Consider the following 26,869-nt stretch of genomic DNA (forward strand, 5'->3'; position numbering starts at 1 on the left):
ATCTGTCTTCCCCGACTAATCCCAGTCCGTTTTTGACCTTTCCTCCTCGATGTCATCATGGAAAGTTAGATCTTTGTTCTTTCAGCCCCAAGGAGAATGCTGCGGCCTTCTTGAAGTTCCCAGATCTCGTGGCCTCCTCACAAACCCATAAACTCAGCTTACAAGGAGCACACTATGCCTGCATGTTAATATGTACCTTGCACAACCTTTCCTGTAGTTACTGATTATAGCCCAGTGCCGAAGGCAGTAACGGATGGTTAAAGGTCTGAGCTGCAGGTGAGGAACTATCCCCAGTGTGATTGTGGTCTAGAGCTATACTTTGGGATCAGGCCTTAATAACCATTATTGCCTGAGGTAGAAGGACTGTAAAGTCATTAGAGCATTCCACCCACTGAAAACAAACATTGAAAGGTTAGAGCAGAAGGTCTGTACCAGCCATCATTGTCTGCACTGGAGAACTCAACTTTTCAACGAGCTATTGTCTAATAAAACATTGTAATGTTCATAGACTTTCTTCTACTTTCCTTTCAAATTTGCTTTGTTTTTCGGGGGGCTGGGGGAAGCATTGGCTGTGTTCATGAGAAGTGAGAGGAGGCTTCTCCCTTTTTCCTGACTTCCCCTTCTTGCTTATTCTCGTGGTTTTGCTGTCACTGCAGTGCAGCAGGAGCAGCTGGGGGGTGTAATGGAAAGCCTGCCTCCACGGCCGTTCAGCCGCTGTATGGCAGCCAAACTGCAGGAGCAAAGAGCTCTGTCAGAGCATCGTGAGCGATAGGGGTTGCAGACGCTTCACCCTTGAGAGTCTGCGGATCCCGCTGTCACTGAATGGCCGTTGTTGCTGATGAGGTGCATGGGAGCAGCACTGCCATCCATTGTCAGTGGGAGCTGTGAAAGAAGAAAGGGCTTAGGATGTTTTATAACCCCTGTGGCTCCCAATGAAGATGCTGTCTATTGTGACATTTTTCCCTTGTAGGGTAGATTTTTTTATATAGCACTGCAGGACCCTACACCACCCTACACATTTGCTTTCTCAGGCAGATAACCTTGCTGTGATGTTTATTTGTCATTATAGCCAATTTTGGGGAGCTGGGGGGTGATTCTACATGTATCCCTCCATCTCTTCCCCAATGAAGCCTGCTTTGGGGGTATTTTATTCAGGTCATAGCCTTGGAGGCCTTACAGCACATCCTGAGAGTGACAGGTGATAGTGCACCACAGCTCTGGATGTAAACCAGGCAGTGTGCTTGTCTAAGCACTAGGTGGATACCCTTATTCACAATCTATATTCACCTGGCCTACACCTGACATAAGATGCCAGTCGGTCACTTAATATGTGAAATTAACTGTTAGCTATAGATTTAGACATTCACATATTTATGATAAACCGAAATACTACATGGCTAAGACCATTCTGGGGACATTCAAGATCAAATCAGTGTCACACTGAAGCCGATGAAGAAAGATGGCAGGGTATAATTCTGCCTAAATATCTTAGGGCCAGCTCTATTAAGCCCTTTTGAGTTTGCAAATCCTATGATTGGGAAATTCACATGATTTGCAACCTCAAAAGGTTCTCTTCTAATGTACAAAACACATTTTATGAGCAGGAGTGATACAAAGAACCTTTTCTGTTTTTTGTAAGCTGCACCAGTTTTTTAGGTTTCGCCTGTCGAAAGCTGCGCACCGCGCAGCTTTTCGGCGCAGGCGAAATCTGATGTCAACAGTATGTGGCTTGGTCACCGCCCCTCTGACCCATTGGCTAGCTCCATAAATGGAGTCTAGCCATTGGAACAGAGATCTGTCCGTCAATTGCGGAGCAGATTCGGGGGCGTTCCGGCCATTTTTACTCATCCTGCCCCTTCTAACAACGTCATGCGGCGGTGGGCGTGTTTATTTATTTTTTTTCGTGTCGGCCTGTTTGTTCTTTTTAGAAGTGTCTGTTGCTGGAGTTGGATGCAAGATTTAAGTTCCCACGAAGCGATCAGGTAAGGAGCATTTTCTTTCTAATCTCCTTCCCCGCCCCCCCCCGCTCCCGCTGTCCGTGTCTCCTTTCCCGCCCCCCCTCCCGCTGTCCGTGTCTCCTTTCCCACCCCCCTCCCGCTGACCGTGTCTCCGTTCCCGCCCCGAGATTACACTGACCCTCTTCCCCCCACCGCACCCTCCATCCTCCCCCTTTCCCCAGCCAACACTTTCAAAACCCCAGCTCCAGCTCCACTTTTGCACCCGCCCCCCCTCCCGCTGTCCGTTCCCGCCCCCCTCCCGCTGTCAGTGTGCCCGTAGGTGCTTGTTTTCATCGCACTTAAAGCACCAGGGCTCACTTTCCACTTGATATCATCCCTCACTCTTCCATCCTCCCTCTTTCCCCAGCCAACACTTTCAAAACCCCAGCTCCACTTTTGCACCCGCCCCCCCTCCCGCTGTCCGTTCCCGCCCCCCCTCCCGCTATCCGTGTGCCCGTAGGTGCTTGTTTTCATCGCACTTAAAGCACCAGGGCTCACTTTCCACTTGATATCATCCCTCACTCTGAGATTACACGGACCCTCTTCCCCCCACCGCATCCTCCATCCTCCCCCTTTCCCCAGCCAACACTTTCAAAACCCCAGCTCCACTTTTGCACCCGCCCCCCCTCCTGCTGTCCGTTCCCGCCCCCCCTCCTGCTGTCCGTGTGCCCGTAGGTGCTTGTTTTCATCGCACTTAAAGCACCAGGGCTCACTTTCCACTTGATATCATCCCTCACTCTGAGATTACACGGACCCTCTTCCCCCCACCGCACCCTCCATCCTCCCCCTTTCCCCAGCCAACACTTTCAAAACCCCAGCTCCACCTTTGCACCCGCCCCCCTCCCGCTGTCCGTTCCCGCCCCCCCTCCCGCTGTCCCTGTGCCCGTAGGTGCTTGTTTTCATCGCACTTAAAGCACCAGGGCTCACTTTCCACTTGATATCATCCCTCACTCTTCCATCCTCCCTCTTTCCCCAGCCAACACTTTCAAAACCCCAGCTCCACTTTTGCACCCGCCCCCCCTCCCGCTGTCCGTTCCCGCCCCCCCTCCCGCTGTCCGTGTGCCCGTAGGTGCTTGTTTTCATCGCACTTAAAGCACCAGGGCTCACTTTCCACTTGATATCATCCCTCACTCTGAGATTACACGGACCCTCTTCCCCCCACCGCCCCCCATCCTCCCCCTTTCCCCAGCCAACACTTTCAAAACCCCAGCTCCACTTTTGCACCCTCCCCCCCTCCCGCTGTCCGTTTCCGCCCCCCCTCCCGCTGTCCGTGTGCCCGTAGGTGCTTGTTTTCATCGCACTTAAAGCACCAGGGCTCACTTTCCACTTGATATCATCCCTCACTCTTCCATCCTCCCTCTTTCCCCAGCCAACACTTTCAAAACCCCAGCTCCACTTTTGCACCCGCCCCCCCTCCCGCTGTCCGTTCCCGCCCCCCCTCCCGCTGTCCGTGTGCCCGTAGGTGCTTGTTTTCATCGCACTTAAAGCACCAGGGCTCACTTTCCACTTGATATCATCCCTCACTCTGAGATTACACGGACCCTCTTCCCCCCACCGCACCCTCCATCCTCCCCCTTTCCCCAGCCAACACTTTCAAAACCCCAGCTCCACTTTTGCACCCGCCCCCCCTCCCGCTGTCCGTTCCCGCCCCCCCTCCCCTCCCCAAACTTTATTTGGGGCAATGTACATAATTTTAAGAATTTGGATTATAATTGATGTTGGATTGCAAGTATCAGGTTGGTTTATTATTCAAGACCGTGTATTGTATTGATTTTTAATATAAATGACACAATAACGGTTGACCTACTACATGAACAGAAAGTAGTGCTGAGGGTCAGAATGGGGGTCATTGGCACAGCTGGGAGCGTGTTCCAGTGCAGAAATGGCAGATGTAGATGAGGACCGAGGGTACAAGATTAGTTGTGGTATTTCAGGTCAAGATTGAGGTGCACGTGCAAAGTAACAAGTTCATGTACAGGTATCAGTTATTCGTGCAGGTATGGGCTGAGCTATGGGTCCTTGGCTCGAGTCATGGAGCTTTTCAGAGCTATGGAGAGGTCTTGGACGTGGTTCTTCCATCGCATGGCTTGGGGCCTGAAGAGGAAGGAATTTTGAGTCGGCCTGCATTTCTGCCATGCAACCTAGCAGCGCCCTTTTCTGGTTTTTAAAAACAGCTCCATTTTAAAACGTAGTACAGCTGCCTCTGCCCTTTATCCAAATTCTGCTTGCCCCTGCCTTTGAGATGCACCCCTTTTCCCCAGCAGCACCGGCTGACCCTTAGCTACAGGAATGCTGTGACACCCTTCGCAAGTACAACGTCGTCCTGCTCCTGGGAATTTATATTCGAGAGTATATAAAAACCTGAACCAACCTATGCATTGATGCTACCCTCCGTCTACCGACCGCTCCGCCATGAAACGGGGCATGGTCTGAGATACTGCCGCATTTGCGAAAGATTAAGCTATTGACATTGTAAATGACAATGCCATTTATTTATCTGTTTTCAAAACCAACACATAAATAAACAATTTGTCATTTACAATGACAATAGCTCTAACTTTGTCAAAGGCGAAACCGTTGCATTGTAAATGCTTGTTTAAGGAGTAGAGGCTGCTTTAGAAAATAAAGTTTTGCGTTTTGGAAGGCAGTCGCAGGGATGGTGGTGTGCTGTGTCCTGTTGTTCATGGGTTTAAGGCAAACAAGCATTTGCAATGCAATAGGTCTCGCATTTACGAGAGGAGTTTCAGCTATTGGCATTGTAAATGACAATGCCTTTTGTTTACGTGTTGTTTTAAAAACAAATAAATAAAAGGCATTGTCATTTACAATGCCGATATCTTAAAATCTCGCAAATGTGAGATCTATTGCATTGTGATTGGTGTTAAGTTATTTAGAAAAATAGCGCTCGGAGGCTATAATTAAAGCCTACCGAGCAACAACACAAGTAACAGGGGGTGTCCTCACAGGAGGTTACAAAATGAGACAAGACGGTACTAAGGAGGGACTACTAAGCCTACTCACCAATGAAAAGCCACAGTTTACAATGGACGATGATACAAACCAGTCAAAATAAGGGCAGAGATTGGGTGGGGCTTTAAGTCCATACCTCAATACAGCATGCCCTCAGAGCAGCTCATTCGCTGCCCAGGCTCGATCTAAAAAGGACCAGCATCTTGAATAAAGTTCTCTCTTTTCAATGATATTTGAAGAAAGGGCAGCAAATCACTTTCTAATAGTGTGTACCCTCATATACCCTCATCAAAGACCTCGTCTATATTTGGATTCGTTTAATACCAACGCAAGTGTGGTGTTTATTTATTTATAAATAGATCTGAGCTCTAAAATTATGGTACATTTTGATAATGAAGTATTAGAGAAACATCTTGCAAGGCAGTGCTGATGCTATTACATTTGGTGCCAGCTGTTCTGCCTGGTACAGTACAGCGTGTTAATATCACTCGGAACTGCCCCTGGGTGGAGAAGGAAGGCCGCCATCTGGCTGCCTTGAGAGAAAATGGCCTAGCACCTCTTTCAGCATTGCTGCTAAAAATCACTGCACTTTCCTATCCAAAAAGCTAACTGTAATATTAATAAAATTAAATTATGACGCTGCTTCTCATCCACAGCATCAACACGTTGCTTGTCCAGCCACTTTATAATACTTACAGATCTCTGCCCGGATATCCGTGTCACTCGGATATTCAAAGTATGACATGACATGGTATAAATACAGCAGTGTTTATAGCAGTTGTAAAAATCAGCGCGCTACTAAATCTGGAACCAATCAGCAATGAAAAACACACATTCCTAAAATACCATGAATGAACACTGGGAGGCTGCTCACACATTTCTTTAATTGAATTCTATTTTGGTAGTGAGGGTGTATAAATAAGATTTATTCCTTCACAATAAGATAGTAAATCTGTTCCATACTTCTGGTTGCTTAAGCGTTTGCAGTAATTATAAAGTGCCTTATATATCTATTTTTTTCGCAATTAAGCAAATGTAAAAAACGCAATGTCTGACAAATGAGTCACCTTTTGTAGGGCCTATATTTATGTCATTTAAAACATGAGTTTTGCTGGTTACTGCTTTGTGAAAGTTTGACCATCTTTTAAATCAGTGGCGTAGCTAGATCTTTACACACCTGTGGTGGTTGGGGCGTTTGCTGCCCCACAAAGGACGCCGGTGAGAGCGTGGGTGTGGGCTGGGTGGTGACGGTCCCTGCATTTGCCACCTGAGATGGCCGCAGGTAAGTGATGAAGGGGAGAGGAGGTGTTCGCCACCCTCAAAACTCATGCCGCACGGGGCAGACTGCCCCCTCCACCCCCCTTTGCTATGCCACTATTTTAAATTCGTCTTTTTTCTTATTTGGTTACAAGCAGTGCTTAATTTGAGCAACTGGTTTCTGGTGCTCGGCACTGCCACTCAATTGTGTTGGCAACGCTGCCAGGGGCAGTGGGTGTACAGGTGGTAGTAGCCTCCAGAGAAGATCCCTCTTACTTTTTTTTTACGAACTAAGCACTGGTTATAAGGGCAAAGGAGAGCTCTTAACCCCTTCGGTGCTGATGACGGCCCCCAGCCATCATGCATCCCAGTGCTCGTGTGCGGATGATGGCTGGGGGCCGTCATGAACCCGCCCACTCATTAAAAGCGCCGCACAGGCGCAGAATCGCGGCCGCGCCCAAGGGGTTAATATATCATTGCATGATTTCATGTTTTATCACCTCTATGAGATCGATTGGCACAGCGATCTTCTGTTGTGCCAGCCTTAAATAAACTTACTGACAGTTTAGCATCACTGCATGCCATGTTACCTTAAATCAGATTCTCTGACTGTGTACCATTGATTGTGTACAGCAACCCTGGATTAATCATAGTGATAGCGTGGCATCCCATTGTGCCCCTCCACTCTCGATTACCCTAGGTTACTGTGTGCCACAACTTCATAGACCCCAGCTCTTGCTTTGTCTTATCAATGGTGTGGCATGAGTTTGTGTCTCCTGGCATGGATTACAGTTGTTTATAGTTATTGAGGAGGTTGCCTCTTGGTCTTGACCATTCTACATATCATTGGTTTTGAAGCCAGCTGCACATAGTGACGTGATTGTGTCTCTTGTCACTCTTAACCAGTCTTGCTGTGTGTCTCGCCAGTATTGATACATTTAGTAAGAAGTTCAGCATAGCATTATGTTTTGCCACACACAAGTAACATGAACACTTTTGGATTTTATACCATGAATTAGTCTTGCCAAATATGATCCCTGATCTTGGGTCTCACATACCTGATTTTCAGGAATTGAGCTCATATCCTATAATCTTGTGAAGGATGTGACTCAAGTGAAAAGAACTAGGCTAGATATACTCAACATTATATTGTTTGCAAACACCCCAAATCAGAGTTTGCAACCTCAAAAACATTTTTCGAAATGTACTAAACCCATTTTACATATCAGTAAAGTTTTAGCAACTCCTAAAATAGGTTTAAAAATGGATAACAAATCATTATTTGGAAGAGGTGTGTTGTGGGCAACCATTCCAAATAGCAATTACTCTGTGCATGTATCCATGGATTCAGAACGAAATAGCAGTTGTAAATTACTGTACAGTTCTGACTCCCAGGTTGGGGTGGTAACTCATTCACCTAAGGGAAAGGGTCCTCTTTGGACCTCGTCTCCTTTGTGGATATTGAAAAAAGTTCCAGGGGAAAAAGACAGTGGAGATCACAGCCAATTCGCAAAGAAACATTTAAAACATGAAAACGTTTTAAAAGCATCTCCATTTCCTTTAGGATAAACAGGCTTATTCAAATAAATAAACAAATATTTCTTTATATAAAGTCAATGACAGACATGTGGGTCTGCTGACTCTGGAGACCACTTTTCCTTTGAAATCCACCAATAGGAGTGAGCCGCAACCTGGTAGGTTGCATTTCTGCTCACTCTGATTCAGAATTTGGGACCTGACCTATTGGTACATAGGTCGGTTGGCAAAATTCCACACTATTTGCAAAAAAACTGCTACCAATGTATTGGTACATCTGGTCCCAAGTGTCTTCCTGCCTTCCAAGACATTAATGACAGCAAACCTTGACAATCGTGATGCAACCATCAAATGCTGCCAACAGAGCCTGGCATGAACTGATGTTCTGCTTTCCTCACTCAGATTTGTTAACCTCATCCGTGCGCATGACGAGCTCAGCTCGTCATGAGTCACGGTTGCGCTGTGCTCATGACGAGCTGAGCTCGTCATGACACGCGCGGTGCTCACACACGGGGATAATTCTCCCGCTGTTCTGAGCGTTCTATAGAAACGGGCGTGGTCATGAGAAGCTCAGCTCGTCATGAGCACCGCGGTGCTGTGCGTGCCTCCCCTCCCCCAGCACAGCGGGGGAATTAGCCGCACGGGGAAGGGGTTAACAGCCTAGACGGGCATTGTATCCTGCCTCGTTTGATTAGACATAACACCAATATAGCATGACCTTGCATCTTGCTACACTCAACAATACTATCCAATGGGATGTCTTCGCTGTTAGCCAGTCACCCTCATTTATACTTGCGGCATGACATTGAACCTTACACCATTGAATAGGCTTGTTAGTAGAGTAGTGTGGCTTAATTCCTAATCCGCTAAAACTGACTAGTTGCTAGTGTGTGACGAGCTCACTACGGGACTCTCACTAAGGCTGTCAATAGGCGTTGCATGACTGTTTTTTTGAAACTCTAAATTAGATGCGTTGACGGTAAGGAGTAGCCCTGGTTCTATCCACTCCTCATTAGTCGTATCCATGGATTGTGACATCACCCCCTATTGGTCTTTCTGACTCTATGGCCTGAAGTTGTGTTCTACCCTCCGAAATCAGATGCGTTGACAATGCGGTAAGACTAAGTGCCTCGCACCATTGACCTGACTCTCTAACAGTGCAGTACCACCTGGATCAGAAGTGTGGTATGACTTTCCTTCCCTCCATTATCTTTCAAATTCGACACAGAAGCACCTTCAGAAAATTCACAAGGAGCAGCAAAAAGCCCTCTCGCTCTTTTGCATTCCTTAGTTATTCCTGTTTTACGCACGTTTTGGAACAAGTCCTGCTGCCGATCAGCCCGTCTCCGAGAGCAGATGTTTCCATGAGCTTCAGGGATTATGGTGATAGAATTTAAACAGCCAGGATTTAACTTGGAAATTCAATTAGTGGTATGAAAGACGGATGACTGTACACGTTGATGCTAAACCTTCTCTCACACACTCTAATTATTAAACCAAAACGAGGGGTTTGTTCCGACAGTTCCCTCTAGAGGTTAATGGCGTCTCTTCCTAATGTACCAACTGCCTTCATTAATGAAATGTAGAAGCATGCAGTGGTACGGGGGTAGAATGTTAAGGACTTGTGGTACTGAAGTGAGTGTGGAAAACCTTAAAGTGGGTGCAGCAGGCAAACATAGAACAATACATGCGTCATTCTATTAGCAACCAGTTTTTATTGACATTTTCATTTTCGCAAATATGAATAGACTCCTTTTGAGTGTCACACAGTAAATCTAAATAATACACCAAAATTAGCAAAATATTTCATAACATTAACATTAATGTAGGTAGGTAAGCATACATCTGGCAATTGATTATGCTAGAATTAGGTACTTCCAATTATGCACTACTTATGGTGGACACTCGTGACCATCGATACGCCAAGTCATACTATCCCCATAGCCTTTATAGAAAGCCGTTGCTTCTATGACAATTCCCTTTCTCTTGTCCATCTGCATCCTAATTTTTATCTGGAGGATCCACAATCTTTCGTCAGTGATATGGTTATTCCCCAAAATCCATGCCTTTGGCATACACCATGTAGCGCCAGAGTGACTGGGACATCAGGTACTTGGCAGTTATTTAACACTGCAGCAGATATTGCTTAGCCATGCATATTTTGCCATTTGTGCACGTATGCTATACTTGTCAGAAAATCGTTTTCTGACTCAGGACCAGTATATTTAATTTAAAATATGTGGATTCAATGCATGCATGCATAAGGGCATTCAAGGACAGTGCAAACAAGGTATCTTCACCTATATTGTTTTGGCACCATATTATTCCCACTATGCAGTTAAAAATCTGAACCACTAACAGAAGATGAAACATGGCATGAAAGTAGTGATAGTACTCTTGAATACAAAACTTATATATACATTTATATATGTGTGTATATAAAGTTATTTTATAGTTAGGTGAATTTGTCCATGATAGCATTAATGTTCTGAACTAAAACAAAAGCACAGAAATTCACCAGTTATAGTTAGCAGAGGTAACTATAACTTGCACCTCACATATTATATCATACATTATATGTTCTATGACATCACTGATGACATCTCAAATGGCGTCATTGATGACCTCCCCAAACTTGCTCTATAAACTGGTAAAGCATTAGAGCTCTGAAAGTAAGTACAAAATAGCTCAGAAGAATATGAGCCATTATTAATGCCAGCACTGAAACAACTCCCCTTAGATGTAGAAAGCTTGGGTTATGTGCACACATTGACACTATACCATACAATTCACTTGTAGCATTCTTCATATTCATATTAACAATCAACCATAGATATCTGGGAAACCCTTGTTCCATACGGTATTCAATCTGTATGCAACTGCTCAGAGAAAGCTGTTCCTAAAAATAGTGAACGTCTGATACAAAATGAATGCCCTACTATGAACAGCTTTTATTTTTATCAGACCCCTGACAGTCACAGAACATTCATTGAGAAATTAAGTTGGTATGAGTAGAGAAGTAGGTACTGTAAACAGTATTCGATCTATGGAGAGAGTTTACCCTGTACCACACTGTTTGCAAACAGTAAAACTATCATGCAAAATACACTACAGAGTAATACAAAGTATCTACTAAGAACAGTGCACACTCAGTGCAACACTTGGCAAAAATACACTATTCACTTAGAATAATCAGCGGCTAAAGGTGCTAAAGATTATAGTACCAGGCATCCTTCTTACTGTTGTGAAAACTTTACAGATAGTTAATCTTCTGAAGCAAAACAAGCATATATACATAGCTTAATACCTGGTGCATATAGTCTTCTATGTTATGTAGAAACTGTCATGCTAAGGCAATTTTTCTGCAGAGCTTAAGAACTTATGTGGTACATGCTGGACACAAGCTGTTAACTTTCACTTGCACACATGGTTACTCTTCAATGCAAACATTCATTACGTGCTCAATAACTCTGCACACCTATGATGCATTGTCAGCACATGCGTTTTATAAACATTTACACCCATCAGCTGGACACAGGCTGTACACAATTAGGTAGAAAATGAATATGGGTAGCTACCCGTCTCTATTGAAACTGTAAAACAAACTAACACACTCATTGGATGATGTCATCAGTCATGTCATCAGTGTTGTCATTTGAGATGGCGTGAGTGATTTTATAAATGATGTCATAGAACATACCATGAGTGATGTAATATGTGAGGTCATAAGGAGTACATGGCGGGGGCTCAAAGGGTATAGTTAGCTCTGCTGAAGACCGTGCCCAGTGTTGGGTTGGTTGCCTTTTGGGGAGTTGGCCAAGACAAGGCCCTGTAGCCAAACCCCTACATGCAGCCAATCCCACATTGTACACGTCCTTTGGCCGTGCAAGGCAGGAGGTTGACAAAGGGCCTTTTTTATGAATAGGAAGGGGGGACATGTCACCCCTCTCCCCAAGCCTTATTAGGCCATGGGGATCCCATCCTCCAGGGATGTTTTTTTTAATTAAAGGGAAATGTGGACCACCTGGCCCACATCCTGGAGCCTTGTTATGCCCTGGGGTCCCATCCCACAGGGCCATTACTAAAAATAAAGGGAAGGGGGGTGCGTGGCCCCTCTCCCCGAGCCTCGTCAGGCCCTTGGGACTCAATCCCCAAAGACCATTTCTAAAAATTAAGGGGAGGGGGCTGCACAACTCCCCTCCCGAGCATTGTTAGGCTCTGAGTACCCCAACCTCCAGGGCCAATACTAAAAATAAAGGGGAGAGGGCCCACATGGCCCCCCTTCCCGAGCTTTGTTAGGCCCTGGGGACTCCCTCCCCAGGACCATTTCTAAAAGTTAATAGTGGGGGCTACACAACCCTCTTCCCCGAGCTTTTTTAGGCCTTGGAGACCCCATTCCCCCAAGGCCTTTTTTATAAATAAAGGGGAGGGGCCACATGGCCCCTCTCCCTGAGCCTTATTAGGCCCTGGGGATCCCAACCCCTAGTGCCTTATTTATTTAAATAAAGGGGAGGGGGATAACAGCAGCTGCACTAGCTCCCCATCAAACAGCGAGCCAGGTATAAGGGCCTCTGCATTGCCCACAAAGCCCTTCATGGACAAGCACCGGTATACATTAGGGACCTCCTGGGGAGCTACGTGACAGGACGTACCCTCCGCTCATCCGGGGCAGGCCGGCTGTCCTGTTCACGGTTCAACAAAACTACAAAAGGTGGGTGAGCTTTCTCTGTCCTGATCCCCCCTCTATGGAATATGCTACCAGAAAGCCTATGCAAGGAAACGGCCCCTCTCCCATTTAGGAAAAAACTTAAGACCTTACTATTCATAGAGGCCTGGGAACAACATACGCTGTGACCAGGTGTACTGACAGATAGCCGATGGTGGGGTTTCAGTTACTCTCTCTTAGTGCTAAGAGACCTGCTGGTGATTACGCGCTTTATAAATCCCAATTAACATAACATAACATAAAGGTGCCCCCCTCCCTCAGCCACTACTGGCCCCGGGGGAAGGGGTCTGCACTTTTTAAAGTAGGTGCCCTGATGTCCAACCAGGGCATCCACCATATACTTGTTGAGGAATGCTGGGGAGCCCCAAAGCTTCTGCGGTCCTAGACAACTCTCCACCTGTAGTGGGAGCCAGCATTGCTCCTGCCCACAGGGAGCAATTACTAATGCTTCTCCCTGAGGGTGGGAGCAATATTTTGTTCTGTTTTCTTTTCCACATCAGTGCAGGCAGGGAAGCAGATCAAAAATCTGCTCCCAGTGGGCAGGAGTATTTTCAAAGCTCCGGCCTGCTGGTAGCAAACTTTGTGTTTTCTCCTGCCTTGCAGGAGTTTTGAAAATGCTTCCATCAATTAAAACAAACACATGTTTCCCTGAACGCACTGGTACAGGCAGGAAAACCTCTATGCCCTGAGGGTGGGCTCCAGGGGACATAGCTTCTGAGCCCTGGGGATGGGGACCCCAGGACTGTATAAGGCGCAGGGAGGGGGCCACGTGGCCCACCTCCCTTAATGTAATCCACACTGGTGTGTTCCTTGGGGGCTTTTATGGCTCGTGAAGGGAAGCCCCGCTGCCCCCTACCCATCTTGTAAATGTCTGCCACAGAGGTGGTCTCCCCAGGACCTTTAGAGGCTCAGGAAGGGGGCCATGCTACACTCAGCTCCCTATGTATACTATTTTTCGACCCCAGTGGGTGGGCTCTCCTCACTTCTGGAGGCTTGGGGAGGAGCCTCATGTCCCTCTTGCCCATATAAAGTAATTTTGTCTCTAGTTGTGGGCACACTGAGCCCTCTGGAGGCTCAGGGAGGGGGGCGGGGCAGCACCCTCTCCATATAAACAAATATTGCCCCAGGGGAGACATCCCCTGGGCCTCTGGAGGTTCGGAGAGGGGGTGCCATGTAGCCCCTATCCTCTTTATGAATACAGCCCAGAGGTTGGGCTCCCTGGGGCATAAACTTAGTCATTTTTTATTTTTGGCCTAGAGAGGGTCCCTCCGGGGGAAGGGGGGGGGTGCTGGGTATTCCTACCCTGCCCCCTTATATTTTGTTACTACATGTTCAGGACAGGGGACCAAGTCCACGAATACTGTAATGGCTTCCAGCAACATTTTTCTCATGTTGCTGGCAGCCAATCAGAGCACTCGCTCTCGCGGGAGTCTGACTCCTGTGGGAGAGAGATGACCCAGAGGAAATAAAGCTCCCTGGGCCAATCAGCACTCTCTATTTGTAGATTGAGAGACTCTTGCGGTCTCAACTGTCCAGATATACAATTATTTTTAGGTCTCGCCTGTCGATGCGCATGCGCATCGAGCAAGCGAGACTATAGGGGCTCATCTACTCTTTATCTAACTTGCAAGGAATCGTGGCGATTCCTTGCAGTGCCCGTGACTTTTAAGCTCAATGCGCATGTGCATTGAGCTTAAAAGCGCGTGCACAGCCGCCCGCATTCCTCCGACACCTTTGAAGTGAAGCTTAGCTTCACTTCAAAGGCCCGGCTTCTTCACACCCACATGCCGCTCTGCCCCGCTCCGCCCCCTCCCCTGAGTCATCCTGCCTGCCCCTTCCCGCCGTGTCGCATTTCTCCTCCCCCCTCCCCTCTCCCCTCTCTTCCCTCCGTCTTGTTTTCTTTGATGCTGGTATTTCCATATCTGGCAGCTTCCTGCCCTCACCCCACGCACGCTGTTTATTTATTTATATTTAATATGCAGGAGATCTCAGTTTATTTAATTTATAATTAATGATGCCGCCCACGCTGAGGCTCGAACCCTGTTCTCCTTCTCCAAAGTCGGCATCGTTATATGTTGAGCCACCTCTTCGTACCGTTTGTTTGTGCTGACTTTCTTGCTCTGCCGCTGCTGGCAGCGGCATTGCGCTTGGAGGGAACATGTAATTGACCCGTCTCGCTTCTTTTCATTTGAATTTTTTTTACATTGTCTCCTTCCTTCCGCCCCTCGCAGTTTGTTTTCCTTGCACCGTCCCTTCTTACAGTCCCTTTAACCATTTTGGTGTTGCTCAGCCCCAACTAGCATGTTATTGTCAAGCCTCCAAATATGCAGCACAAACACGACGTACAAAGAGATTAACGTGTTGCCTGGAGCACATTTCGGGAATAACATTAAATGAAAGCCCAAACCCGCTTTACCGCAACTTGCTTTCACTTGTTGTCTTTGTTTCCAGTGCTATTTTAGAGCTTTGTGCAAACTACACTCTCGTTATTTTGCTGGTAATAACTTTGAGGGAATAGCGTATTTTTGTTTTTTAAATAGCTGGCAGCTTCCTGCCCTCACCCCACGCACGCTGTTTATTTATTTATATTTAATATGCAGGAGATCTCAGTTTATTTAATTTATAATTAATGATGCCGCCCACGCTGAGGCTCGAACCCTGTTCTCCTTCTCCAAAGTCGGCCTCGTTATATGTTGAGCCACCTCTTCGCACCGTTTGTTTGTGCTGACTTTCTTGCTCTGCCGCTGCTGGCAGCGGCATTGCGCTTGGAGGGAACATGTAATTGACCCGTCTCGCTTCTTTTCATTTGAATTTTTTTTACATTGTCTCCTTCTTTCCGCCCCTCGCAGTTTGTTTTCCTTGCACCGTCCCTTCTTACAGTCCCTTTAACCATTTTGGTGTTGCTCAGCCCCAACTAGCATGTTATTGTCAAGCCTCCAAATATGCAGCACAAACACGACGTACAAAGAGATTAACGTGTTGCCTGGAGCACATTTCGGGAATAACATTAAATGAAAGCCCAAACCCACTTTACCGCAACTTGCTTTCACTTGTTGTCTTTGTTTCCAGTGCTATTTTAGAGCTTTGTGCAAACTACACTCTCGTTATTTTGCTGGTAATAACTTTGAGGGAATAGCGTATTTTTGTTTTTTAAATAGCATGCACGAAAACAGTATAATTTCAATTTGCACCACTTATTTCCCATGTTTGTGTCAATGTAAAAATCGACCCTGCACACCCAGCACCAGGGCCGTGTGCCTCAATGATGCAGTACACGCACCAGTAACTGAAATATGACGAAAGACTGAAAGGAGTAGCTACAAGCTGTGCTCTAGTTCTGCTCTCCAAAAAATCAGCAAAGAAACAAGCAATTAAGAACATTTCATTGAAGAAACCATTGAGCAGGAAACAGAAGGAAATCCTACAGAAAGAATCCTAGAGAAAGAAGCTTGAGGTATGTAAACACTTTTATTATGCAAAGGACGTCAATTTCAGGATGCTCAGATGCTCTCATTGGAGTGAAGCGATGGCTTACGTTGAATGAAGAAGCAGCTCTGAGCACTTCAAGAACAGCTGTAGTTTACCACAAGGCACAGAGGCTCTGGCAAGCTTGCATAATGTGGCGGTAGTCCACATCTCGTCATCTAGTGCCCCTCCCTCTGACCACATTATAACACGTTTGTGCCGAGTTGGCTCTATGGTTTATGCAGGAATGAAAAGAAACAAGTAAAATGCATCAGAGATGAGAAAATAAAAAACAGCGAATCTTTCGTACTAAAAAGATGTATGTGAAATAGTTACGAATCTGTTAAAATATGAGCGACAATCCTCAAGTCATCCACAACTTACACTGGTGCTGTTCACTGAAGGGTTCACACTCTGCTTATTCAATTGTTGGCCTCTTGCTGAGATGGTGAATAAAAAGCTATTTAGTGTTCATTTGTATTAGAGCATGAATTACAAGATCAGCGAGTAGTAGTGAGACCACCCAACAATTCTCCATCAGTTGGCAAGTAAGGGGCCATTCTAAAATGGCAACACCCAGATCCTGGACTGCCTAACTCTCGGCCCACCCATAGTATAGTCTGGTAAAGATGATGCTCACGAGTGCCTGTGCAGCAACAAAAAATATCAAAAATGCATAATCTCGCCGGCGCTGAACTATGGATCGATAATTATTTGTCAAATACATTTTTAAAACATAAATGTTCCTCTAAGGCACATGGCAGATGCTATCTGTAGCCTTGAAAGTCCATAGGCCCTGAGAAGTGAAAGGTGATTGGTGAGGGCAAGTTGTGCTAAGACATACTCCTAAGCTTGTGTGCTCACCCTCACCCTCAAACCTTCACCCTCAACCCCTCACTCACCCTCACTCTCACTCACCCTCACTCAGCCTCAACTACTCTCACTCACCCTCAACCCCTCACCCTAACTCACCCTCACCCTCACTCACCCTCAACACCTCACTCACCCTCACCCTCACTCACCCTCACCCTCACTCACCCTCAACACCTCACCCTCAACCTCAACCCCTCACCCTCACTCACCCTCACTCTCACTCACCCTCAACCCCTCACCCTCACTCACCCTCACTCACCCTCACTCACCCTCACTCTCACTCACCCTCAACCCCTCACTCTCACTCACCCTCAACCCCTCACCCTCACTCACCCTCACCCACTCTCACCCTCACCCTCACTCATCCTCAACCCCTCACCCTCACACAGTGCAATAGGTCTCAGACCATTTCAGTTAGAGCTTTAAGAAATGTTTATGGCTTTTTTTATTTGTAATTCTTTAGCATTGGCTACAGGAAACAAAAATGCTAAACATTTACAAAAAAAACCCATAAACAATTCTAAAAGCACTAACTCTAATGGTGCGAGACCTATTGCATTTCCAATGCTTGTTTAACCTTAGTTTCTCAAAACCTACTGCCCGGATTACACCAAATAACAAAAAGCACAATATGTGGACCATGAGCTAGCTTGCTACCAAATATCCTTACACAAACTAGTCTAAAAGGTGCTCTTTTTTGGAAAGTTTCGTAGAGATTCGTCAAGCAGTGTAAAAGTTATTAGCAACACAATCAAAGCTTTTCCTATGGAACAGCTGACCTAACTTTACCAAACCGGTGGGGACCACCCTATATGTATACATACATATACAATTACTTCAGAAATATATATATATATACACAAACACATACATACATACACACACACATAAAGTAAGTCCATATTTGTCTCACAATAGCCTGTTGTAGTGAATTGGCCCACTTCAGAAAGAAAGTATATTTACCTATGTTGGTCCAGCACAATATTATTATTTTACGTGTGAGAGAGACTCGCATTCTCTCCCTCTGAAATCAAATTTGCAGTATGTTATTTGCACTATGTCCAGTAGAGAAGTTGTGCTCGTATCACCAGATCTTCTAATATTATAGACTCCAGCACCAGAACACCACAAGGCAATTAGAACAAATTCCAGATCTCTAACCTTTCACGTGCTGGAGTTAACAGTATGCGCTCTGGGTAAGGTATCATTACTCTAATCTGAAACTTCAAAGGTGTTTTTAGCTTGAGAGAAATCCTTGAGGACTTTTTTTGCGATAGACACACTGAACACATTACTGGGATTTCAGAAAGTGTTTTGTTAGTTTTTTTTACTGAAGCCATGTCATGAAATACCAATAAAGAAACCTACAAAGGGATTTGATTGGAAAATGATCCTTCAAACAAAGGATTACATTATAGAGTGTTCTTTACATGCTGGCATGCCTTTGATCATTAGAAAGATGGGGTTAAATCTGAAACAAACAATGGAAAAGCAATAGGTTTGCCTTCTGTGAACTGCAGGCACACAACATATAGAGACACATGAATGATTGAAGCTTTCAATAGTGCTGGTAGTACAGAGGCATCAGTGCCCAATGGTTGTGTGGAGCACACTGCATCAGAATTAAGGCAGTCCTTAACTACCCAACATAACGTGTTGATCCATTTACATGGCTTTGGCCCATGGCACCCTTTCTATGCTACTGGCCATATGCACAAAGACAGGCTTTCATACTGTAGCGTGGGTGTGTGGACAGGCGGTGGTCTTACTACAGGGGAAGTAGGAACAGGCTGGAGACTTGTTCTGCGTAAGGATGGCTTTATTTTTATGAAGGTTTTTCGAGTCCTGAAAGTAAGTCTTTCTCTGGCAAAGTCAGCCCGGTCCGTGGTGGCGTCCGGTCTGGTGGAGGATGACGAGGCTGTCCTCTTCTTCCCCTCACTGGTATGGATCTCCTCAAGGGGCTGGGGCTTCGTATGCAGAGTCGGCTCCGAGAAAAGAGAAACCAACAGAGGGACACCGTCAGTCACGTTATCTGATATCGAACAACCCACGGACCCGAGTGTAGTGAAGGAACACCAGTGCTTCACAGAGTCTTGTCGGTGCTCGGTGCTTCGGGGGATAGTGAGGTTCGAGGGGGGGGTTTAGGAAGGTAGGAAGTGATGGAAGGGACAGGAAGGTGTGGAGCGGACTATTTACACTATGTAACACGGGCCCCCTTGCCCCTGACCCAAGCTGCCCAACGCCGCCGTACCTGTGACAGCCACACTCCTCCCTCGGGAGTGTGGCACGGCGGTTCGCCGAGTCGTTGGCCTCCTGGCTTTCCTCCTTCTCCCGCTCTCTCTCCTTCTGTCTCCTCTCGTCCTCTCCTCGGCTCTCCGTCCTCCTCCCGATCCTCGTCTCTCCTCTCCTGCTCCACTTCCTCCTGGGTGAAAACACACCCCGAATAGAGGGCTTCCTGGCTTTTCTCCAACCCGGGTCCGCCTACGTCATGAGGGGGCGTGGTCTCCTCATCTGCGAAGGCCCAGTTAAAGGCGCCATCCTGAATTTCCTCCCCGTCCTCTGAAAGCAGCGGACTGGAGTCCCATTCGGACTGAGGAGAAGGAGGGGAAGTATCAGCAACACTCCACCATGGTACCGGTGTTCCCCTTCCCACCCTGTTACACATACACATATAGATCAACACATATATGGGTGTCCAGTCACGCAGACAACACTGATTAAGGCATTTACTTGCCAGGACAAAATTAATGGAGGGACTGGTGCACAAAGGCAACACAAACCCAGGCATTCCCACACAATGGCAACACACATATAGGCACCCTTGCACTTAGGCAGCACACATAAAACACTGCAGCTCACATGGAGGCACACAAGTATGCCTGTGTTGTTGCCAAGCAGCTGCATCATCTGTAAAACTTATCGAAGACCTAAGAATTTGGTCAACAGTACTTTGCATGACGGATTCATGAATGTTGCTGGCCATTCCCAAAAGGATTAAAATACTACTGGCCTGATTCACAAAGGTAAAGTTACACTTTGATTGTAAGTTTACTCTTGAAGTGTAACTGTAGTATCAGTAACTTTATAAGTAGCAACTTTATGAGTATTTACTAACTAGTAGTAATAGTAACTCCTTTCAAAGTGATAAGGTACTACTCGTGCAATGTTGCAAATGGAGTTGACCCATAATTTCTAAAAAGTGTGGCACACAGCTGAGAAAATAACTTGGATTTCTTTTGCATAGAAAAGACATTCTGAAGACTTATGCTTCATTCTTGAACATGGATAGAGCATTCCTAGGATTGTCATAGGGGCATGTTTGAATTGAAAGTTCCTCCAGAACATCCCTCATGGCATCACCAGATCATACCTAAATATGCTGCTCCTAGACAGGGAATTCCCCAGGCAACTGAAAGCGATGCTTGGACATGAAGGTTCAAGACAGACAATCACAGAGCCAAGCTTGATCATAATGTGTGCTTAGAAACAGGGCATTCCCATGCTGCTTTCACAGCAAGGCCTGAATATAATGGACGCACAGGATTTCTGGACATCTTAGGTATATACTTTAACTCTGGCATTCCAAAGACCTCCCTAGAGACATTCTTTTCCTGAAGGTTTCATGACATCACCCGAGTCCTGGATGAACATGAGAGTTCGAGACAGTCCATTCCCCATGAACATCCTACAATGTTCAATTCCACGAGCATCGATAGGCCTTAACCTTCTAAACAGACGATGCTCAAGTTTATTATTGGGAATATCATGTTTCTAGAACTATTTTGGTTGAGACCATGATAAGACTTAATTGTAATAGACAAAGTGTGTTCATTAATGTCTCCAGGAATACAGTGTAATATTCAATTTGACTTGTAAGACAATTAAAAACTTTGACTCCTTTTAAAATCAGTACATTTGCTTAGATTGGTGTGCTCATTCAATGACAATGCTCAAACCTTGAGAACACAATGCATACCTAGACACCTCTGCCCCATCCTTTACTCTATGATGCTTTCACGTGACATATTTTTTTGAACTACCCCATTTTCTTTTCACATCACAGATTCCCTGGAGCCAACCTATCAGCAACTTCAGAAGATGAAGCTGGACAAAAGCCCCTTTGTGGTGGTGTCAGTGATTGGTCAAGAGCTTTTGACTGCCGGGCATCATGGGGCCTCTGTGGTGGTTTTGGAAGCGGCTCTGAAGATCGGGACCTGCAGTTTGAAGCTGAGGGGGTCTGTCTTCTCTGCGCTGAGCAGTGCATACTGGTCTCTCGGGAACACGGAGAAAAGTACGGGATACATGCAGCAGGACCTGGAAGTAGCCAAAACTTTAGGTAAAGTGGTGTTTTCAATTCTATCCTCAAGTTACGTGCAACGGCTTGCTTCCTTGGAGATGACGCAGAGGTTTAGACATAGAATACACTACAATGTTTGTCCTTAGAGTTCACTGGGCTTCATGCAAAAATCAATTAATCTGTTGTGTGCAAATGAATGACACTGACTTATGTGGTTACGTTAACACAAACTATGCCTTATAACATTGCTTTTTCACGATAAAATGTAAGGTACTTGATATATTCAATAGAGAAACATATATCTACTATTGTTGTTGCGATTTGCATTCAATTGTGGCCTTTCTACAGGGCATGCCATTATCGGGGAAAGCAAATATTGTATTTGTTATTATTTTAAAGGTCATCACTGAAACACTCTCCTTTCTGATTTGAGGTTGTACTTTGTCCTGCACTTATGGAATGTTGCTTGTGAGGCTTAAGATTTGCTGGATAGTGATAACATTATTGGCGAAATAGATTTCCACACTTTGTCTCACTAAATTCAGTCATTAGGTGCGTTCATCAGTCAGGCTGAAGAACAAGACTAAGGCACACAATTGATGGATGGAATGCAGAAACATTCACCCCCAGTCAAGAAATCTGAGTTAAATCCATCATTCTTTTCTCACCATGCCACCCCAGTTTAGACCTGGCCATATGCAAATCAGTCTTGACCCTGTGCCTCATGGGAACAGTCCAGCCCGAACTGCCAAGCCAGGTCCTCCCATGCCTTTCTCCTTATCCTCTGACTTAAAAACTTTCATTACATAATTTCAGCTCTAGCGACACCCAATCTAACAAAGACTGGCAAAAAAAAGAATCAATGCTATGGTGAAGCGAGTGATCCACATAAAAATCTTGGGTGAGTAAGGAATCACCCCAATATATCAGTGCTATTATGCACGTTGAAGCTGACAAATGCAACAAACTGGCATTTCTGCTAAGAAAATAAACCACAATCTGCTAAATGTGTTCATGAAGCCCTACCTGAACCAAGCAACAGGCACCCACAACCGTTGCAAAATTGTATATATGTGCCTCCAACTTAAGAATGGTGATGGATTAAACCCAGATCAGTTGACTGGGGGTGTGTGTTTGATTTGTTCAAACGCTCCGTCCATCATCCCCTTTTGTATCGCTTTGTTCGCCCTAAGTGTGGCAGGGTATGCTCAGATGTGAGTCCCTTGTTCACTTGGCCACTGGATTCAAGATAGCCTGGCTGATGAGGATTATGAATCCGAAACCGGTCCCAGGATGCTTGTTTCCGGTCCAAGGAAGACATGGCTTGGCAGTTCGGGCTGGACTGTTCCCATAAGGCACAGGGTCAGACTGATTTGCATATAGCCTTGTCTGAATTGGGGTGGCTGAGTGAACTAAAGAATGGTGATGGATTAAACCCAGATCAGGTGACTGGGGGTGAGTGTTTGATTTGTTCAAACGCTCCGTCCATCATCCCCTGTTGCAGGGTTTCTGTACTCACACAGAACTGTGCACAGAGGAGTGGAACCTCGGCAAATTAGGATGTCCCAAAACTTACCTTAGCAACCAACTCACCCCTTACCGAGCTAGCTACAGTGTCACATTGGACATATCAAACTCCCAATGTTTAGACAAACCAGAACATGAACTTACAGTACCTCAGGGTACGTGGGACTCATGAACACTCTTTCGTTATATTATCATTACAAACCAGAACATGGAGTAAAGAAGACACATGTGCATTTGAAATGTTTATTTACTAATGACGTCTTCTCAGGCGCAGTATCTTAGATAATACAAGTATACTTATTATCAGTAGCAAAATTATCAGCATAGTTACTAAGACATAAAAAGCGAATGGTGACAGCATGTTAACATGCTGTAATGAATAAGAGTTAACAACACTTATATCTCACCCTCCCTAACACATATATTATATTATTAGCTAAGAAGGTCTCTTTGGGTTGTTTTAGGGCGGGCCCATACCTTAGTGTCCTAGCATGAAGGAATCACATCAGCATACACCAGCTCTCTCTGCATGTGCACCGCATCAAGTGTGTTAACAATTCTCGTGCAAAGCAATATCAATCCCGCCTCAAGCCCAAGTTGGCAAAGGCTGCACTTGTGTTATGACTATGAAGGCGTGGAGATCAGACCTCATAACAATTCCATATCGTGTTGCTCCTGAAACTTCAGCACTCTCCGTGCAGACATGTTTTATTAAACAAAGCAGATATCAGAGCAATAACATATTATTCTCACATTCACCACGGCAAACTACTAGGTTGAAAGCTAAGTCAACAAATAAGGGTCGTGTGCAGAAGTTGCAAGAAAGGAAAAATGGCGTTTAAATCTCAAACGTACCTATGCTAACTTAACACGATATAGGGATATATAGGAGCTATACAACACCCCCCCATGATCCGAGAACGGACTAAATAAGGTAACAGAAGTGCCATCACATGAGAGCAGAATCCATTTATAAACGAGCATGAATAAAAATTCAATTATAAAAACTAATGCTAAAAAATAGCCCACAAATATAATGTGGCTCAAGCCAATAGGCAAGCAAAAATAAAATGTCTTGACCAAAAGTCAATAAAATCAAGGAAATGCTATCAATCAGCATGTCAATTTGAGGCAGTGTCTATGATAAGACTGTATATGAAAAGTAAGCTGCAACAGCCTCCAGGAGGAAGTCACTGTCCTCATCCGAAAACAGTTCAGCCATCCAATTTAAAAGATGAAAGGAACATACGTGATCTTCCAGCACCGGATCCTCTATAACCATCAGAGGACAGCTCGGTGGGTTCTCAAGAAAACTTAGTTCCAAGAAATTTTGCGCTGCCGACAACACATCCCAGGGACCCATTAGTCCATGTGCCACCGCCAAGGCCATAATCCTTTCGTCAGAACAAACCAACTCGTGAGCAATGATAGGACTCATCAGTTGATCAAAATCGACGTCAGAAGATGCTGGTCCGCAGAGACACAAATCAATGGCCCAAAGGAAATCGCAGGTCAGACAGCGAAATACAGGCTGGACACAGGTGAAATAGGAGAACCGAAAAGATAATCCAAACGCCGTGCTTAGAGTCGCTAACGGCAGTGTGCCATAGTAATCAAGCATGCGGTTGCGAAACCGCGTCAGTAGTAGCTGTTCGTGTTCTTGCACAGGAAGGGCATCCATATTTAAAAAGGCAGAAAACCACCAATGCGCCAGCCGCTAATGCAAGCAAAAACGGGAACCCTCCAAATAAGGAAGAAAAAATAGAATGGAAGAAGGCAGGGATGACTCCAAATATCTTCTCAAAGGAAGTCACGAGACCACCGCTAACAACTTTAAAAAAATGTGCTAGGCCCGTTGTGGAGGATGCGTTAAAGATAGAACGGACCATGGCTCCGAAATGCAAAGGCAAATCAGTGTTTAATAGAGCCTGAACCTCCGTACGGGTGTTAGCAATGTGAAGCACGAAAGTTTCACGGGCCGAGCTCAAGGCCACCTCTTTCTGGGACAATAGAGCTCTTATTCTAGCCATGCCGCTGAATTCTGCTCCCAAGGTCGGTATCTGTGGCCAAATGGAAGACTCCCTATGTTCACGTGTGGGAGGATAAAGAACATTTCTGCAGCAAATAACCCGCTCACTAACCGTTACTATGAAAGCTATACCTTTAATTAAACCACAGCAGTTTTCATTATTGAGCATTAAATAACTACCATTCTCTAACAATTTAAACATGGGGATGATAGCAGGAACTGGCGTGCCCTGTAAAACGCAAGCCATATTCGGTCGGTCCTTGTTACATGAACCGTGTAACTGTATGTGTCTGCACATTAAAGAATGATCTGGCGTCTCAGTACACTCTTTCCCTGTTAGATAAACCTCTTGTTCATCCTTGAAACATCTGTATGTGTATGGGAGTGACCAGACTTCATGAAGAAAACCGCTACCTAAGGGTTCAAAACGACCTATTGGCACATACTTCATACAATTTGAAAACTTATATAAAGCAAAAGGCAGCGTTATTAAACCGTGGATAAGCCACGTAGCAGCAGTGGCTTCTGCCACAGAAAAAGGTAAAGATTCCAACCTTTCAATATGGAGCATAGAAAAGGAAGCATCACGCATTGAAAGCAAGCGTTGTTTGTCTGTCAAATTAAACGGTGCAAATAAAGAAGAAACATTCATGTATCCCCAGGGAACTTTACCCATTTTCAGAGTCTGAAGTGTCCATGCAAACTGCATGATTGAACGTAATTGATTTTGACCATGGTATAATACAGATACTTCATCATGTACAATATCAACAACAGACGACACAATATTATCTAATGTGTAAATTCTAGAGGAAAGCACGTTAATGCTATTGTCAACAACTGCAAGAACTTTCTCAAGATTTGCCTGATCAATAGCCCTAAGGCGTGAAGCAGCCTCAATCTGTGAGAGTTTCCAAATTTCATTGTAAACACCATATAACCAACGTTTCGACCTGCCACTAGCTGGGCCCTTAATGAAATCATTCAAATCCACGTCTGCATTCAGTTTGGAAAGGTGATACTTAACCGCAGGTAAAGTCGAATGTTTCAGCCAAACTTGACACAACTTGCCCACTGAGTAAGAGGTGACAGTATGACTCAAATCAAAACGGGGATCAGATCTAACAGTCTTAAAACCGTCAGTTATATTTAAAAATCTCTTTTGGCAAGAATCAGCACTACGGTGCCAAAGCAGCCAACCCTTGGGATTCATACTGGAAATGTTAAAGGAGGAATTCAGAAGCAGAGCCTGTATATCTCTAATGGACAATTTAGTAAAATTACTCCAATTCTCATATTCCTCCAACTCCGGGTAAGACGGGGTGTTTAACCTTTTAGATGTAGCCAATCCAAAGCATGTGGTCTGGGAAATGGTTTCATTTAAAAACCACATATGATTTGGGATGAGACATGCACGGTGCAAAGCCTCAGTGCCTTGTACCTGCCAGGCCCTTGAGCCCCAAACTGATTTAAGGTCTATGGTATCCTTCCATAACTCATACCCTCCAGTAACTAAATGATCCAGGAAGGCCTTTGAATATAACAATTTTGTATTTGTAAGTCGAACCTTGGACAGTGGCTGTTTGTGAAATTTAAAATAAAAGGACTCGGGATTGGACTGATTAAAGTCAGTGAAATAAGTATACTTTTTAAGAAACGTTTCTGAACTCCCTTGTGTTGGTGCTGGGCAATGTTCCCACTGAGTAAAATTAACCGCATCCCTTCGGGAAGATGTCTTGTGTAAGAAGTGATTGCCATAATGTTGGTAACAGAACAATTCACCATAATTAGCAGATTCTAAATATAAATCCTCAGCATCAAAAGCAGCATAATATTTCAAATCAGAAAACAAACTTTCCACAGCATTAACATCCCAATCATCAGAACGAATGTTTTGTTTCACCACATCCCCCATATTAACTCTTAGTACATTAGGGACATTAACGACTTCCGTTGGGCCATGAATCTGAAAACGAACTGCATCCCACGCGATTCCATCCAGAACAGGCCACGCTGTGATGTTAACCAAAGTCAAGTCTCTTTTTAATCTGTGTGTAGAATGTGAAGAGGAAAGTGGGGCCAAAGTTCCATTCAAATGAGTAATGCAAGTTCTCTCCTCGACATAGTGTCCATTCATAATCCGAAAAAAATAAAACACAAAACCAATTGACATAAAAAGGTAAACAGAAAAA

At 45.1% G+C, this 26,869-nt stretch overlaps 1 protein-coding gene across 2 annotated transcripts in view; it reads left to right on the plus strand.

Moving 5' to 3' along the window:
* The window catches only part of TTC28 (tetratricopeptide repeat domain 28), a 1,211,014-nt gene that overhangs the window by 323,732 nt on the left and 860,413 nt on the right, over window positions 1-26,869 (plus strand). For both annotated transcript variants that reach the window (XM_078667293.1, XM_078667294.1), the window contains exon 3: window positions 20,888-21,160. In XM_078667293.1, the coding sequence (XP_078523419.1) occupies window positions 20,888-21,160 (273 nt within the window). The remainder of the gene's footprint in view (window positions 1-20,887; window positions 21,161-26,869) is intronic.

This window comes from Lissotriton helveticus, chromosome 11 (genome assembly GCF_964261635.1).
Source record: "Lissotriton helveticus chromosome 11, aLisHel1.1, whole genome shotgun sequence".
Taxonomy (NCBI): Eukaryota; Metazoa; Chordata; class Amphibia; order Caudata; family Salamandridae; genus Lissotriton; species Lissotriton helveticus.